The sequence below is a fragment of the Macrotis lagotis genome, chromosome 3, assembly GCF_037893015.1.
Source record: "Macrotis lagotis isolate mMagLag1 chromosome 3, bilby.v1.9.chrom.fasta, whole genome shotgun sequence".
Taxonomy (NCBI): domain Eukaryota; kingdom Metazoa; phylum Chordata; class Mammalia; order Peramelemorphia; family Peramelidae; genus Macrotis; species Macrotis lagotis.
Genome location: NC_133660.1, coordinates 303,002,278 through 303,018,603, shown reverse-complemented (window position 1 = coordinate 303,018,603; position 16,326 = coordinate 303,002,278). Strand labels below are relative to the sequence as shown.

The 16,326-nt window shown below is 32.1% G+C and overlaps 1 protein-coding gene across 1 annotated transcript; it reads left to right on the top strand.

Moving 5' to 3' along the window:
* Positions 1-3,882: 3,882 nt before the first annotated feature.
* On the top strand, positions 3,883-14,969 carry LOC141517048 (olfactory receptor 4C11-like). The gene is made up of 3 exons (XM_074227982.1): positions 3,883-4,248; positions 7,347-7,382; positions 9,415-14,969. The coding sequence occupies exon 3, from the start codon at positions 10,174-10,176 to the stop codon at positions 11,083-11,085; it is 912 nt and encodes a 303-aa protein (XP_074084083.1). The 5' UTR covers positions 3,883-4,248; positions 7,347-7,382; positions 9,415-10,173; the 3' UTR covers positions 11,086-14,969.
* The last annotated feature ends 1,357 nt before the right edge of the window (positions 14,970-16,326 follow it).

Here is a 16,326-nt window from a genome sequence, read left to right as displayed (position 1 = left end):
GTAGTATGGTGCACTGAATCCTATAATTGCATGAAAGAAGACTTTGAGAAGGAAAAATTTTCTTTAAAAGATTAAATTTTTATTTTGCTCTTCATTGAATTTTTTGGTTTTTGCAAGGCAGTGTGGTTAAGTGACTTGCCCAAGGTCATTAAGTAATTATTAAGTATCTGAGGCTGGATTTGAACTCAGGTTTTCCAGATTCAAGAACCTGTGCTCTCTGCATTGAGCAATCTAACTTACCCTAAATTTAATTTTTTCTTTTTAAAATGATGTGTGTAGAGAGAAAAACCCTTATTTAGGGCATATGCTAGATTTTAGAAAAGACAGAACTTTAGTTTATAAGAAAATTACTAGATAGTAGATAAATGATCAAAAAAGCAGCAAAAATTCATAAAAATGCTTTCCTGATCCATCCAATACTTTACCAAATATTTGATGAGAATGGTGGCTCATAAATTACATATGCATAGACCTACTTACAAAAATTTCAAATAATGCTGCCTAAAGTAGATTAGAGCTATTGGAAATAAACTGAAATTCAGTTTGTTCTTGAATATTTATCCATTAAAAATTATAATGTTAAGAAATATATCCACTAAATTTCTTTCCTTGAATTCACCTTTATTACATTGAGTTCCAGAATAATTCCTTTTTACTTCTAATTTTTGATGAACATAACTGAATTATTTTTTGAGACTTAAAATGGTAGATATTCAAATGATTTCCATGAACCCTGTATAAATGTTTCTTTTGACTTCAGAGTCAATTTATTTTCATGGATACTGTAAAATACTAGGAAGGATAAGGAATTTCCTATGTAGAACCACTTACCTCTATTCAGCTTTTGCCAAAACTTAGTTCTGTATGAGATTAGACCAAATTGAAATGGTAAATTTCTTCCTTGGTTGTCCATTAAATCACAGTTTATGGAGCCAATTTCCCTTAAAAGAATATCCAACATTTCCTTGTAGCATTGAACCGTGTAGCAAGATTTCTAAAGTTTCCCTTCTGAAAATAAATCCTTAAGGAAAACATTAGTCCATGCCATGCTGAGTGATCCTGTGCCTGTGTCTCCCATGCTGTACAATCAGTTCCAAAGAGATCTCCAACATGTTCCAGTATTGCTCTTCTGTCCCCCTATGAACACTTTCCCTGTGTGTGTTCTCCATAAAGTTGTCTTTTTTGGCAAGTGTATGCCTGGCATTTGAAGAATATGACAACTTTATTGTACTTGCAGTCTCTGTACCAACATTTGAATGCTTGTTAGTTTAACTAGCAAAAGGACCTCATTACCTGATACTTGATCCTGCCCGGTGATCTTCAGAAGCTTCCTAAGACTATTTAAATGGAAGTGATTCAGTTTCCAGACATGGTACTGGTAGGTTGTCCTGGTTTCACAGGCCTACAGCAATGAGGTCAGCACAATGACCGCAGAACTTCAGTTTGGTTTTCAGTCTTAAACCTCTTCTCTCCCTTTCTTTCTATTGGAAACTCCCAAATACTGAGCTAGTTCTGGCAATGCATATCTCAAACTCATTATCTATGTGTATCTCCCTGGGAAGGACACTGCCTGCTATTTCTGTTTCTTACTCTATTCTTCCCAGAGATTCCCTGCCTTTTTTGGTAATATGAGCCTATTCTAGCGATAATGTCACCCCAAATTATTAGCTTTTCCTCTTTTGCTACATGTTGATACGTATCTCCAGTGCTTTTAAACATTTTTCTTTGACTCCATCATGATTTGCACTGATGTTGGTGGAATAGCATTTTCCCACAAGCAGCAATTCTTATTGTCATGAGCCTGTCTTTCACTCTTTTTAGTAGACATACACGCTTTTTGACTAAATTAGTTTTGAACAGAAAACCTATATTAGTTCTGAGGCACTTCCCTACATTGCAGCCACTCCAGAAAAATTTTTTATCAAACTCTGACTTCTTTGAACTGGCCTTCATTTGCAGCCTTGTTTCACTCAGGGCTGATATTTTGATATGATACTGCTGAGTTCTCTTGCAACAAGTTCTGTTCATCTTTCAGATGTATTGGTGTGTGCGCATTCCCTGCACTGAGGGTGAGTGAATTGGTTTTGAAGATGTTTTAGTACCTCTCTGTCTCTCTCTCTATGTCTCTCTGTCTCTCTCCTCTCTCTGTCTCTCTGTCTCTCTGTCTCTCTGTCTCTCTGTCTCTCTCTCTCTACTTTAAGTAGAACACAGTTTTTGCTATAAATGATTTTCATAAGTTGATGCTGCACAAGGTCTAGTGTCTAAAATAATTTATGTAATTAATTAAAATAACTAGCCATTCCACCTAAAATATCCTTAAAAGAGTAAACTGAAATATCTGCAAACAAAGCAAAAGAAAACAATGTTATCAGGAAGGAAATTTTTCTAGACGAATCACTTTTTTCCTCTCTGAATGATAAGGCTATGCCTCAATGTGGTTTTCAAGATATAACTTCTAGTTATGACTAAATAATTCTATCCCATTTTTTTAGATGATTAAATTCATGTGGATCAGAATTTACTTTTTGTGAAATGGGGATTTTAAGCTTTCTGATATCTTAAATTTCACCCTCCTCTATGGTTCTATAATCCCCAAATTGTAAAAGAGAATATTATTGTTCCCAGTGCAGTGATAAGGTCAATGGCAATGAAGAAAATAATTGAAAATTCTAAAGTTTTTTAGGAGAATTTAGGGTTTAGCTATTAGCTTCATATTTCTGAGCAGGTTAATCAGACATTAGAACTGTCATTCTTAAAATTTTTGGGCTTTATTGACAATCTAGTGAAATATATTGATGACATTTCAGAATAACATAGAAATTAAAATGCATAGAATAAGGGAAAACAATTACATTGGAGTAGTTATAGTATAGACTATGAAATTACTGTACTCAAAGTACAGAAATCCTGTCAAAAGTACTCTGGTGATATGACCTTGGCACTGGCACCTTTCCACCATGACCCAGTTTAATTTTCTTTGACCTATATAACTATGATATGAAATGGTTTCTTACTCTCAAGAATGGAGGGGAAAATAAAAGAAAGATTCTATTACCCTATTCCCCAAAAGCATAGCCTAGTGCTGGGGCAAATTCATACTAATTGGCCAGAGATGTTTGCTTTTGTTCTGATCAATATCAGATGAACTGGTGTTATTTGCTGTTTCATGAAGTTCTTGTATTACCCTGGAGACTCATTCAGATGCAATCTTTTGGGGCTATAAATTTTGAGATACATGATATAAAAAGCTGCCTGTTTAGTCATTTTTGGCAAAGAGAAGAACATATGATGGAGGATTGAAATGAATGAATGATTAGATGTTTCAACCTTATCAACTACTTTGTCCTTATAAAATTTTGAACCCTGGAAGTCTAAAAGTTCCCAATTCTTTGATTGTCAAAGGTAGGAACCTCTTAAATTTTCCCTCTTGAGAATTCTAGATAAAATGCCTTTTAAGGATAGTTTGATTTTTTTTTAAAGGAATAAGGAAACTTGCAATAGTACAGTTCAAATAAACTATTAATTGTCCCCGGATCCTCCTTGTTTCAGAGAGATGTAAATCTTGAACATAAACATAAGAACCATCTGAATATATTGATCTCAGTTTACTGGTCAGTATAAAGGTCAGCACAATGACCCTGCAGAACTTGAGTTTTGTTTTCAGTCTTAAAGCTCCTCTCTACCTTTCTTTCTTTTGGAAACTCCAAAATATTGAGCTAGTTCTGGCAAAGCATATCTCAAACTCATTATCTAAGTTTATCTGCCTGGAAAGGACACTGCCTGCTATTTTTGTTTCTTACTCCATTCTTACCAGGGCTCCCTGCCTTATTTGGTAAGCTGAGCCTATTCTAGCAATAATGTCACCCCAGCTTATAAGCTTTTCCTTTTTTGGTGCATGATCATAAGTATCTCCAGTGCTTTTAAACATTTTTCTTTGACTCCATCATGATTTGTACTGATGTCGGTCACATAGCATTTTCCCACAAGTAACAATTCTTATTGTCATGAGCCTGTCTTTCACTCTTTTTAGTAGACATACAAGCTTGTTGACTCAGTTTTGATCAGAAACCCTATATTAGTTCTGAGGCACTCCTGTACACTGCAGCCACTCTAGAAAAATGTGTATCAAACTCTGACTTCAGTAAACTGGTCATCATTTGCAGCCTTGTTTCACCCAGGGCTGATATTTTCATGATAGCACTGTGTTCTCTTTCAACAAAATCTGTTCATCTTTCAGATGCACTGAGGGTAAGTAAAATATTTTTGAAGGTGTTTTACTACCTCTCTCTCTCTCTCTCTCTCTCTCTCTCCTTTAAGTAGAATACAGTTCTTGTCATAAATGATTTTCATAAGTTGATGCTGCACAAGGTCGTTTCTAAAATAATTTATGGAATTAATTAAAATAACTAGCCATTCCACCTAGAAGTTCATGAAAAGAGTTAACTGAAATGTCTGCAAACAAAGCAAAAGAAAACCATGTTATCAGGAAGCAAATTTTCTAGACAAATCACTTGTTTCCTCTCTGAATGATAAGACTATGCCTCAATGCAGTTTTTAAGATGTAACTTCTAGTTATGCCTAAAGAATCCTATCCCACATTTTTAGATGACTAAATTCATGTGGATCAGAATTTACTTTTTGTGAAATGAGGATGTAACGCTTTCTGATATCTTAGATTTCACCCTCCTCTACGATTCTATAATCCACATTTTGTAAAAGAGAATATTATTGTTGTTCCCAGTGCGGTGATAAGGTCAATGGCAATGAAGAGAACAATTGGAAAATTCCAAAGTTCTTAGGAGAACTTGGGGTTTAGCTATTAGCTTCATATTTCTGAGCAGGTTAAGCAGAATTTAGAATTGTCATTCTTAAAGTTTTTGGACTCTATTGAAAATGTAGTGAAATATATAGGTGACATTTCAGAATAACACAGAAATTAAAATGCATAGAATTATGGGAAAACAATTAAATTGCAATAGTTATAGTAGGGTCTATGAAATTACTGTACTCAAATTACAGAAATCCTTTCAAATGTATTCTGGTGATATGGCCTTGGCATTGGCACCTTTTCACCATGACCCAGTTTAATTTTCTTTGACCTGTATGAAATGATTTCTTGCTCTCAAGAATGGAGGGAAAAATAAAAGAATGATTCTATTCCCCTGTTCCCCAAAAGCATAGCCTAGTGCTGGGGCAAATTCATACTAATTGGCCGGAGACGATTGCTTTTGTTCTGATCAATATCAGATGAACTGGTGTTATTTGCTGTTTCATAAAGTTCTTGTATTACCCTGGAGATTCACTCACATCCAGTCTTTTGAGCCCATAAATTTTGAGATACATGATATAAAAGCTGCCTGTTTAGTCATTTTTGGGAAAGAGCAGAACATATGATGGAGGATTGAAATGAATGAATGATTAGATGTTTCAACCTTAGCAACTACTTTGTCCTTTTAAGATTTTGAAAACTAATTTGAAAACTAAGTCTAATTTTTCATCAATTTTTGGGCTGTCAGAGGTAGGAACCTCTTAAATTTTCCCTTTTGAGAATTCTAGATAAAATACCTTTCAAGGAGAGTTTGATTTTTTTAAAGGAATAAGGAAACTTACAATAGTACAATTCTAATAAACTAGTAATTGTCCCCAGATTCTCCTTGTTTCAGGGAGAAGGAAATCCTGAACATAAACATAAGAACCATCTGAATGTTTTGTTCTCAGTTTAGTGGACAGTATGAATTTTGCATATGAATTGAAATGGTTTGTGTTCTCACCAACATTGTGGACCTTATGATTCGGATTAGTCTTCTCTCTGGGTCAGTTTATACTAACTTGGTATTTTTAAAATTTTTCCATGTTTTGTTAATTATAAATCAATATCATTTCCTCCCTTTGCAATTTTCAGAATTTTGTTATATGCATTTACAATAGTAATTCTGAAGACAGATGCAAATTCTCTGTTCTCTCTCATTTGTTGTCTTCCCTAAGGAAGTGGGACATAGCACTAAACTCATAATCTATGATTTTATGTTTGATAAAGGAGAAAATTTCAGTACACATATTAAAAATGAAGATTGAGAACTATCACAATTTAAAAAATTCACAAACATGAATTTTTACAAATCTTCTTATCCTGGTCATTGAATTTCAATATAGGAAAAGAAAAAATTAACAGTGCAAAAGAGGACCGAGAGAAAGATGCTTAGGACAGAAAAAAAAGATCCCGTTCCCAAGTACTGTTTAATCATTTTTCTCCTGTTTCTCCCTTCTGTTATGGATCTTCTTTTTTGTTGTTCTCTTCCTCTTTTTTGTTCTTAAAAATGAGAGTTATTTTTGACAGTATTATTATTATTATTATTATTATTATTATTATTATTATTATTATTATTATTATTATTTTGCCAAGATTTGATGTGTAACTGAAGCCCAAACAGCATCTTTTTAAATGTTTCCATGTCAGTAGTTCGTAGGATTATTTGCAGCACATTGCAAAGCACTGAGATGAAATGACACCATTAAAGCCATAGAAACAGTTCACTTTTCTCCTGACAGCAAGCTATTGCACTATTGTTAAGTCACAATGATTTAATTATGGGGAAACCACTGATTTAATGCACTTTAAATGACTGAATGATATTAATTGCTGCTAATAAATTACTAATCTCCCTTGAGTAGTAGCAATCTTGAACTGCAAGGTACTGATTAAATGGAGAATTTAGGAAGAGGAGCAATCATTCAAAGTGTGCCTTGTCTCAGGTACTTAATTAGCAAAATCTGAGTCTGATGCACCCTTGTTCTGATAGGTCTTCATAGAAATCTTGGGATTATTTCTCTGAATATAATTCAAGGTCATTCTTAGCTTAATTGTTGGTAGACCTTTGAAAAAAGAAACATTTTAAGGAGCTATAGAATGTTGATGGCATAAGAGCTTTTGATGGTATCTAAATCTCTCCTGGCTGAGGAACTTCCAGTTTATTCTTGCATTAACTTTTTTTTAAATAATTTTTTCCTTAAATTTGATTTTAATGACTATTTTCCCTTTCTTTTTAATTTTCATTGACCTTTTTCTTCATTCAATGGATATGAATTTTCTACAATTTTATAACATATAAACTTTGGTACTCATACAACATCTAAGGAAGGAAAGAAAAAAATTGAAATTGTGTAATTTTAATTTTTTATCTTATTTGCTTATGTTTCACAAAGTACTTTGGAAATGGAAAAAAGATTGATTCATTTATGATTTGGATTTATTTTTGTAATATTCAGGCATTTGTGTCTGACTCTTAATGGCCGGATTTGGAATTTCTTGGCAAAGGTAATGGAGTGATTTATATTTTCTTCTCCAGGTCATTTTTACAGATGAGGAACTGATGCAAAGAAGAGTAAGTAATTTCACCAAGGTTATACAAATTGTAAGTGTCTAAGACAAGATTTGAACTCTAGGGGATGAGCCTTTCTGACTTCAAGTGAGGTTCTCTATTTGCTTCATCACTCAGGTGGTCTTATAATTTGATATCAGAAATTATTAAAAATTTCTCTTGTTTCAGTTGCATAAACATTCATTTACCCAGTATCTACAACTTCAGTGACATTCAATATAGCTAATTAGTCTGAGTACAATCATGTATTTACAGTAATCTTATAATATTTTAAAATTCGCATTTGAAATAAAGCAAGCATTATCATTGTAGAGCATAATGAAAAAATGAATGCAGACAAATGTCAAATCTTTTTGTGAGACTTAAAAAGTTCTTTTAAATTCATAATGAAGTCATCAAATAAATTTACTTTTCCTGTTTCTTCCCCTTTTTGGTTTAGAGAGGGCTAGCATAGGGATATATATATATATATATATACGTATATATATATATATATATATATATACGTATATATATATATACGTATATATATATATACACACATATATATACACATATATTTGTGTGTATATCTATAACTTTCTACCAATATGAAGATATATGTAAAATTGTTCCTTGCATGCATCGATTTTTTTAATGCCTTTTCTGAGCCAGATAGTAACTTTCATCATTTAGGTCATTATTTTGGGTATTTATTATGGTCAAAAACGAATGATTATTTTAGAGTCATTCTAAAAAAATGTTTCTTTTGCTTTATACATTATTCTCTTGATTATGTTCATTTTCCACTTCCTCATTTTGTGCAAGTATGTATTTGCATTTTTTCCGCTACGATCCTTGAACATTTTTTTTTTCTAATTAGCACCTTAGCCTTTCAACTCAATAATAATACCAGTTCTTCAGCTATTGGCCAATTGTTGTCATTCTGAAATTTCTAGTTTTTTTTTATCTGTTACCAGAAAAAGTGCTGTTATAAAAATATGATAAAGAATAGGTCTTTTTCCTTTTCCTTAATCAACTTTGAAAATATACTTAGAATTAAATATAGGGTCTGGGCACTTTGGTGATAATTAGTGTGTAATTCCACATTATTCTGCACAATAGTAGGACGAGTAAAAGATTCCAGAACAAATGAATGAATGAAACATTTTTTCCACTTTCCATCAAATACAAGTTACTTTCTCCATTATCATTTTAGCTAATCTGATTGGTATAAAAATATATCCTATGGGCATTTTAAATTTTCATTCCTCCAATCATCAGGTATTAAGGACATTTATTCATTTGACAATATATAGCTTTGGAACATTTATTCAAATGCCAATAAGTAACTTTGAATTCTTCACTGAAAAATTATATGTTTATATCCTACTCTTTATCAATTCCATTTAACAATATATTTATTTGAAAGACACAATTGTGAATTGATAAATGGTTGAATGTAGTCCGAAAATATGACTCTTGGTTTTTTTCACTTCCTATCTAATTGACCTTTAAAAACTCACTTAAAATTTCTTTATATTCAGTTTCTTCACCTTTAACATGAATAATGTTAGAGATATTCTGTATGGTCAGTTACAGATCCTGATTTAAGAAGTTCTTTTCCTTTCTCTCTTAATTAAAAGGACACTTTGTGAACAGGAGTAATTAATATCATTTTCATATCTTTGGATGTAACATACATGATTTTCCCAAATGGTAAAGAAATAGTTTTTTGAAATTTAACCAGTGAGCTAGACTTGAATTCATGGAGGACATATGAAATATGTTTTGGTTTGTGACTACTTTTATAAAAGTATTATCGAGTAGGAGACAATGAATTTCAGTAAGATCAATTCACGTGAAACTAAACTATTTTTTCTGATTTTGGTATGATCACTTAGAGTGATAGGTGAATAGAATGACAATGATGATATGTCATAAAAAATTAATGTGTGAAATTATATATATGTATATTCATACATATAATCATATGTATATGCCTATACTTATTGCAAAGTTGCTGAATTATTGAAAATATATTTCCCACAATTAGGATTTTGATAATCACACTGTGCTTTGCACTTGTTGCACCATCTGGAGTATTCTGTCCAATCCAATGTGCTACATTATACAAAGAATATTAACAAGATATAAAACCTCCACAGACTGACAATGAATAAGGTGAGTATAATGTATACTATATGCCATTTATACATTTAAAAGACTGGGAATGATTTCCATTAAAATAAAAGATGGAGGGAGGACATGATACTTTGTCAAAGCCTTGAAGAATTATCATTTGGAAAGAGAAAGTTTATCCACTATTTTCCCCCAGAGATCAGAAGTAGAAATGATGAATATAGGTTACTAAGAAAGATACTTATGTTTGATGAAAGGGAATATTTCCATTTAATTATAAATATGAAATATTTTAATAACAAAAGATAAGTAAGATTCACTGTAGAAGGTTAATAGAAAAAATAAGTAGATTACACATTTTAGTTAGTATGAATTCCAATTATTTAGTGACTCATAATCTCTTCATTTATTGACAAAAAGTTTAATCCTTCATAAACAAGCTAGAGAAATGTTTAGGGTTGATTGCAACAGATTTTTGCAGGTGAGCTTTAATAGAAATGTTCCCTGGAATATTTTTAAGGGTGGAGGTAAAATAAGAACATTGAAATTCTTGTCAAGACAATGATTCTGTACTATAGGTTCATTTGTTCTGTTTTTCTTCTGTTACTTTTTACCATTTAACAAATTATGAGATCTCACACACATCCTTCCCTTCTTCATTGAAGACATAGAAATGAAAAACAACGTAACTGAATTCATTCTTCTTGGACTGACACAAGATCCAGTGAAAAAGAAGTTAGTATTTATTGTCTTCTTGGTTTTCTATACTGCCACTATGTTAGGAAACTTGCTCATCATTGTGACCATCAAAACCAGTCCCACACTTGGGTCCCCTATGTATTTCTTTCTGTCTTATTTGTCCTTAGCAGACTTCTCTTTCTCTAGTACTACAGCCCCCAAACTGATTGTAGACAGCCTCTCTAAAAAACAGGTTATTTCCTTTAATGAGTGTATGACACAATTAGTTCTAATGCATTTATTTGGAAGCCTGGAAGTTTTGATCCTTGTCCTCATGTCTTATGACCGCTATGTGGCCATCTGTAAACCACTGCATTATCCAGTCATCATGAACCAGAAGATGTGTGGGACTTTAATAACAGTGGCCTTTCTGGGGTCTCTGCTACATTCTATCACCCAGGTAATGATTGCATTGAATTTACCCTTCTGTGGTCCTAATGTGATTGATCACTATTTTTGTGACTTGCAGCCTTTGTTAAAATTGGCCTGCATTGATACATATGTGATAAAACTATTGGCTCTTTTCAACAGTGGAATTGTATGTTCTGTGAGTTTTTTAATTCTCATGACTTCCTATATTGTAATACTTTATTCATTAAGAAATCATAGTGCAGAAGGGAAGCGTAGAGCCTTATCCACTTGTACCACTCACATAATTGTCGTCATTATATTCTTTGTTCCTTGTATTTTCATTTATTTTCGACCTCCTATTAACTTCCCTATGGATAAGATGGTGTCTGTGTTTTATACCATTGGAACTCCTTTGCTCAATCCCTTGATCTATACACTGAGGAATGCAGAAGTAAAAACTGCTATGGGGAAGCTATGGAGCAAGAAAACAAGTTAAGATGGCAACTTGCATGCATTGTCCAGCCCACTCAAATGTCTTGCATGTCATGTAATAGGTTTCTCCTTCAGTTTCCTCAACTGTAAAATGAGAAAAAATAACACCTCACAGAGTTGTTGTGAAGATCAATTCACAAAATATTTATAATTTTATTGACCCAATACTTGAAACATGATAGGTATTCAATAAAAGATTATTACTTTCTTCTTTTCCAAGGAGATTTGGACCAATTTGGAAGAGTTTTCAGCTGCTTGGACTTGTCTTTGGTGCTTGAAATTAGGAGCATTACAAAGGCAGTTAATACAGAACGATTAGTCATTTTATTATGTTCTGCATCAAACATCAAAATTATAAGAGCCCTAGGAAAATCTAGAGTTTCCAGGTATGACTGGGGCCAGTATAACCCATATTTTAGTATCTTTGTGTCTGATGATGAATCAATACGGAAAAAGTTATGAGTTACAGGGTAAATTCATCATAATTTTTGTCTCTTCTTGTACATATGATGCTTTGAGAGGTTCCACGATCAGTTTTTTAGCTGCCAGTGACATGATATAAATGAATATTTATTCTTCACTCCAACTGAACAAACCACAATGGATTAGAACAAATTTATTTTATGAGAAGACTGATATTCAGTAGGAAAAAATATGGTAGCATCATGAAAAATTCAGGTAGATATATTAAAAGCCAATCATGCAGATGGATCGATAGGTAAATGATATTAAGATAAATGGATGCATAAATGGGTTAATGGTTAACTCAGGAGGTAAGTATTTCAATATATACATGGATGTATGTCTATCTATGTATCTATATATGTATGTAGAAATAGAAAGGTATAACTCTATAGATAGATTTAGATAGACAGGACATATAATAAACATTTACTATATGCTAGCCAAAGTGCTATATACTGGAGATACAATTCAAGTGTAAAAATATATAAAAGAGTGTTTTCAAAATTCTTTCTGGATTCTCCTGGAGATAATTCTTACTTAAAGCATAATAGAAAGAATGCAGATACCTTAATTTAGAATGAAGAATGATATGTTGTATGGATACTTTATGATTGGAAAAAAATCATCTTTATTATTGCACCTTGATAAAAATGTCAAGTAAATAAAATGAGAGAGATGTTCCACTGTATATCCTGAAAATTGTTGAGTAGATATAAATAGGTTTGAACATAACCTTTCACACAAACTAGGAGAAAAGTTATTTTTAATATGAAATCCAAATAGCCAAAGAAAATTTTTTTTCTAACCAAGGTAAAAAGAAAATAGTAAGAGATACTTGTACCCTTTTTGTAGGATATGGCAACTTAGAAGATACAGATGAAAAGCAATGTTTAGTAGATTTGACACATGGTTGATCTATATTGCTGATTTTGGGGAGGTGGTGTCATGAGATCTTTCCAAAAACAAATAAAATTCCTAAGCTTTGAGTTGTTGGTTAATCATTCTCATTCTTTTTTCCTTTTATGACTTAAATGGAAGAAATTTTTCTATCCCCTTGTGTATTAATAGCTATTCAAATGATCAATTTCTTCTAGAATATATTGTTCTGTTTAGATTTGGGCATAAGTCTAATTTACAAAAGCACTTCATTTTAAATTTGTAAATGGTACCAAAGTCATTTTGAGGAAGAAACTGGGGGAGGGAAATAACATAATTATGACAAATTTACCAAAATAACACTATTAAATGAATTATTTTTAAAACAAATCATACCAGCCAATTAAAAACGATCCATCAACAATAGGAAAATGATTATCAACAGCTTCAGCTAAATTGGCAACAAAAATCCTTTACATACAAATAGAAATAGAAATAAATATAGTACACAATTATTTCAAGATGGTGAAATGAAAGTTGTATAATATCTTAAAAACTTTACAAAATATATCTAAAACCAAGTTTTATTCGCATATTATATTCCAACACAATTTATACTGCATTAATTTCAAAGGTTAAATAATCTTCTTCCTTGTAAAATAAAAATGGCAAGCAAAATTACATATATAGCATCGATTTGTAGGCTGATTTCAGGAAATATCACAGGAATTTAAGTATATTTTCAAATTGTACACAAATACATTCTCATTCACAGTTTTGATATATTATATGAAATCTGCCTACCTAAGAATATGTAAAAATTCATTCTCTTATTGACAGTCCACACACTGATATGTCAAATCAATTATCTCATAATATAGACTATTGGACAAACCATTGCTAGCATTGTGTCTTTAGAGAAACCAAAGGTGAGGGTTCACTCTGAGGAGGGCAACTTATGGGGAAATTAAAAATTATACAATAAGTTGTAATTGCAGTTCTTGTAGTTACATTCCAAGGGGTTTTGCATCTTCATGTTAATAATTGAGCAAATCGGTCTTGGGTTAGTTGGATGACATGATTATCTGTGAAAGTGGTTTGTTGCTTTTGAAATCAATATCATGAACGACTGATTTGGGATTGTTGTCTCATTGCCAACTCCACTGTGTTCCAGAAGTTTTATTCTATAAAGAAAAAATAATTTTGCTCTGGAAATGTTCATCATAAGTACTGGTAAATCAAAGATTTCTCATATTTGTCATTTTTATTTAATGTAAAATTAGACATTATGCTTATAGCTTAGCATTGCCTACTTAATTAGTTCACTATATCTCCTGATCTTTGAGACACAACTTCGAGGATACTATGGATAATCATCTTTTTCATATTAATTCTTGTCTATCCACCAGGTCCTAACATTTTTGTATAAATGCCTGGAATCTATTCGATGAGGGATGTCTCTTATCTTTTAGGGTCCATGGAAGTTAGGTAGGAAAGAGAGGTTACTGTAGAGTTTCTATTCTATTTATACTCACTTTATTGAACTATAGGTTTGTCTTCCCCTACCCTGAGCCTCTATTAGTCTGACTCTCCAATGCACCTATTGGAATTTTTCTGTTCTACTACAAACACTATTTCAACTTTAGTATATTTTTTTCTAAAATTTATCCAATGGTTTTATTTTCACTGAACGACAACAAAACAATCAGTTTCTCTTCCATTGCTTGGTGTTTTTTCCTGCATACTTCTTGAAATAGTAACCAGAATAAAAGTTAACATATTTCTCTATAGTGGCTATTTCAAAAATTTTCTAACTATTGTTTAAGTAGAGAGTCTTATTGAATGCATTCTATCACATCTGGATATTTGTTTTAAGTATCATTGATGTTCAAGTTTCTTCTCTTCAATCTCATAGTTTCTGTATGTAGTTGACTTCTCTATACCATCATCTCTTCTACTTTGAATACACTGCTATCTAATTATTCAGTCTCCATAGTTCTTACATATGTCTCCCATCTACTTCAACCAGAAACACAGATATTCACAACCAGTTTCCTTTAAATGAGTAAAATTTTGAGAAGATCCAGCATCAGGAAGACAGTCATCAAAATAAATATTCAAAATGCTTGTTAAAAGCGATTATTTTCATAAATTGAAAGTATTCATTTCTGAGGACAAGACACTCCTGAAAAGTTGTAGAATGTATGCTTAGTATCCATCTCATATTGTAACAGAAACCTTCCCTTAATATGCTGTTACCATGTGTTTTCTGTAGTAATTGTTCAAGTTCAGAGCATTTTTTCATCATTGTACTAGAATAAAAAGAAAGATTTATTGAGAATTCTTTACAGTGGTGACATCTCTCAAAGACAAATAACAAACTTCATGGACGACTAATAGATTTTACCATTCACTGCTTTCCATCTCTAGTTAAGGTAAAGTAATTGTCCCATGAACCATTCTGTCTGAAATAAATGGAAGACACATAGAGAGAAATTGAAAACCTAGAGTCACTATTCACTCAGTAATGTTTCCCTCAATAAATGAGACCAGATTGTGTAAAAAACATGTTTTATTTCACTGATTATCAATCTGAATAGATAAAAGTTACAGGGAGTAAAATTGAAGAAAATTTTAGAGAGTCACTGACTTACTGAGGTGCTACCTATAGATGAATGGAAATGATCTTGTAGAGCAAGCCTTCTCCAATTTAGGAAAAAACTTTAACCTCTTTAATGAATCCATATAAATTAGTTTTATTCCACAAGATCTATGTATCTTTAGTTTCTTTACCTCAATGATCCTATTATATTTTTGAAGCACTCAGGATTAATTTATGTTCAAATTCTGACTCAAGACAAAGTACACCTTGAAAACTGCACTCCATCTCCTAACTCAACGCTATCATAGTATTTGCTTGATAATTCCTTTTTTGCTTTATTTGATTCTATACTTTGAAGTGACTGAAGTAATATTCTGCAAGTTTTCCTACCTAGCATCTTTAAATTTCATCTAAATTTTAACCTGAGAAAATATTGCATGTTAGTCTTCATATCTAACCTTCTTGCTGATTTCTGGCTAAAACAAAAACAGAAAGAAGTGTTCACATGCATACATATAATGAATATATGTATATATACATTTACATAGGCATAGGTTTAAATATTTATAAATGTGCAATTTTGGGGGGCTAGTATTTATATTTTTTTGCATATCATTAGAATTAGATGTTCAAATGGAGGTAAATTAGTGAATATGACAGAGATATCAGTACATAATAAATATAGATGATACTAGTGTTTGAGCTTCATTCAAAAAGTAGTCCATGATACTCGTCAGGTGATGCCTTGAGAAGAACAGGAATTGCATTTGGGTGTGGGGGTGCTAGGCTCAGCCACCAATTTCAGATAGAATTTTAAGTATATTAGGCAATAATCTGAAGACTCCCAGTCAAGGTGAAGAAGATTGATTTTTAGAATCCCAATGGTGAGTCTCGATCTATGACCTGAAATGTATGCAGGAGAAAGATCCAAGGTCTCTAACCAATTGAGACACTCATGGTTTCCTCTGAATAGTTAAACAGATCCCAGAGAGAAGAATTGACAATGTAAATCAGTGTCTTCCTTCCTAGGCATGACCTTGATGTATCTGAATTGGTTATTTTCTTTCAAATCACATGAGAAAATACTAGAGTTGTCCAGCTTGCACAAATACAGAACTTCTATTTTGAGTGTAGATACCATAGATCACTATGGAGGCGTGTCTTACTGGAAAGAAAGAAAGAAAAGAAATAAGTGTAAGAGTGAGATTCAATACATTGAAGCTGGAATCAAATTTTTCTCTAACAAGATTAGTTAGACACATGGTACAAAGTCAATTAGGTTCTCTTTCTGGATTTAGCTTA

Coding starts and splice junctions, on each gene's coding strand:
- LOC141517048 (XM_074227982.1), top strand. CDS start 10,174: ATGAAAAACAACGTAACTGAATTCATTCTTCTTGGACTGACACAAGAT.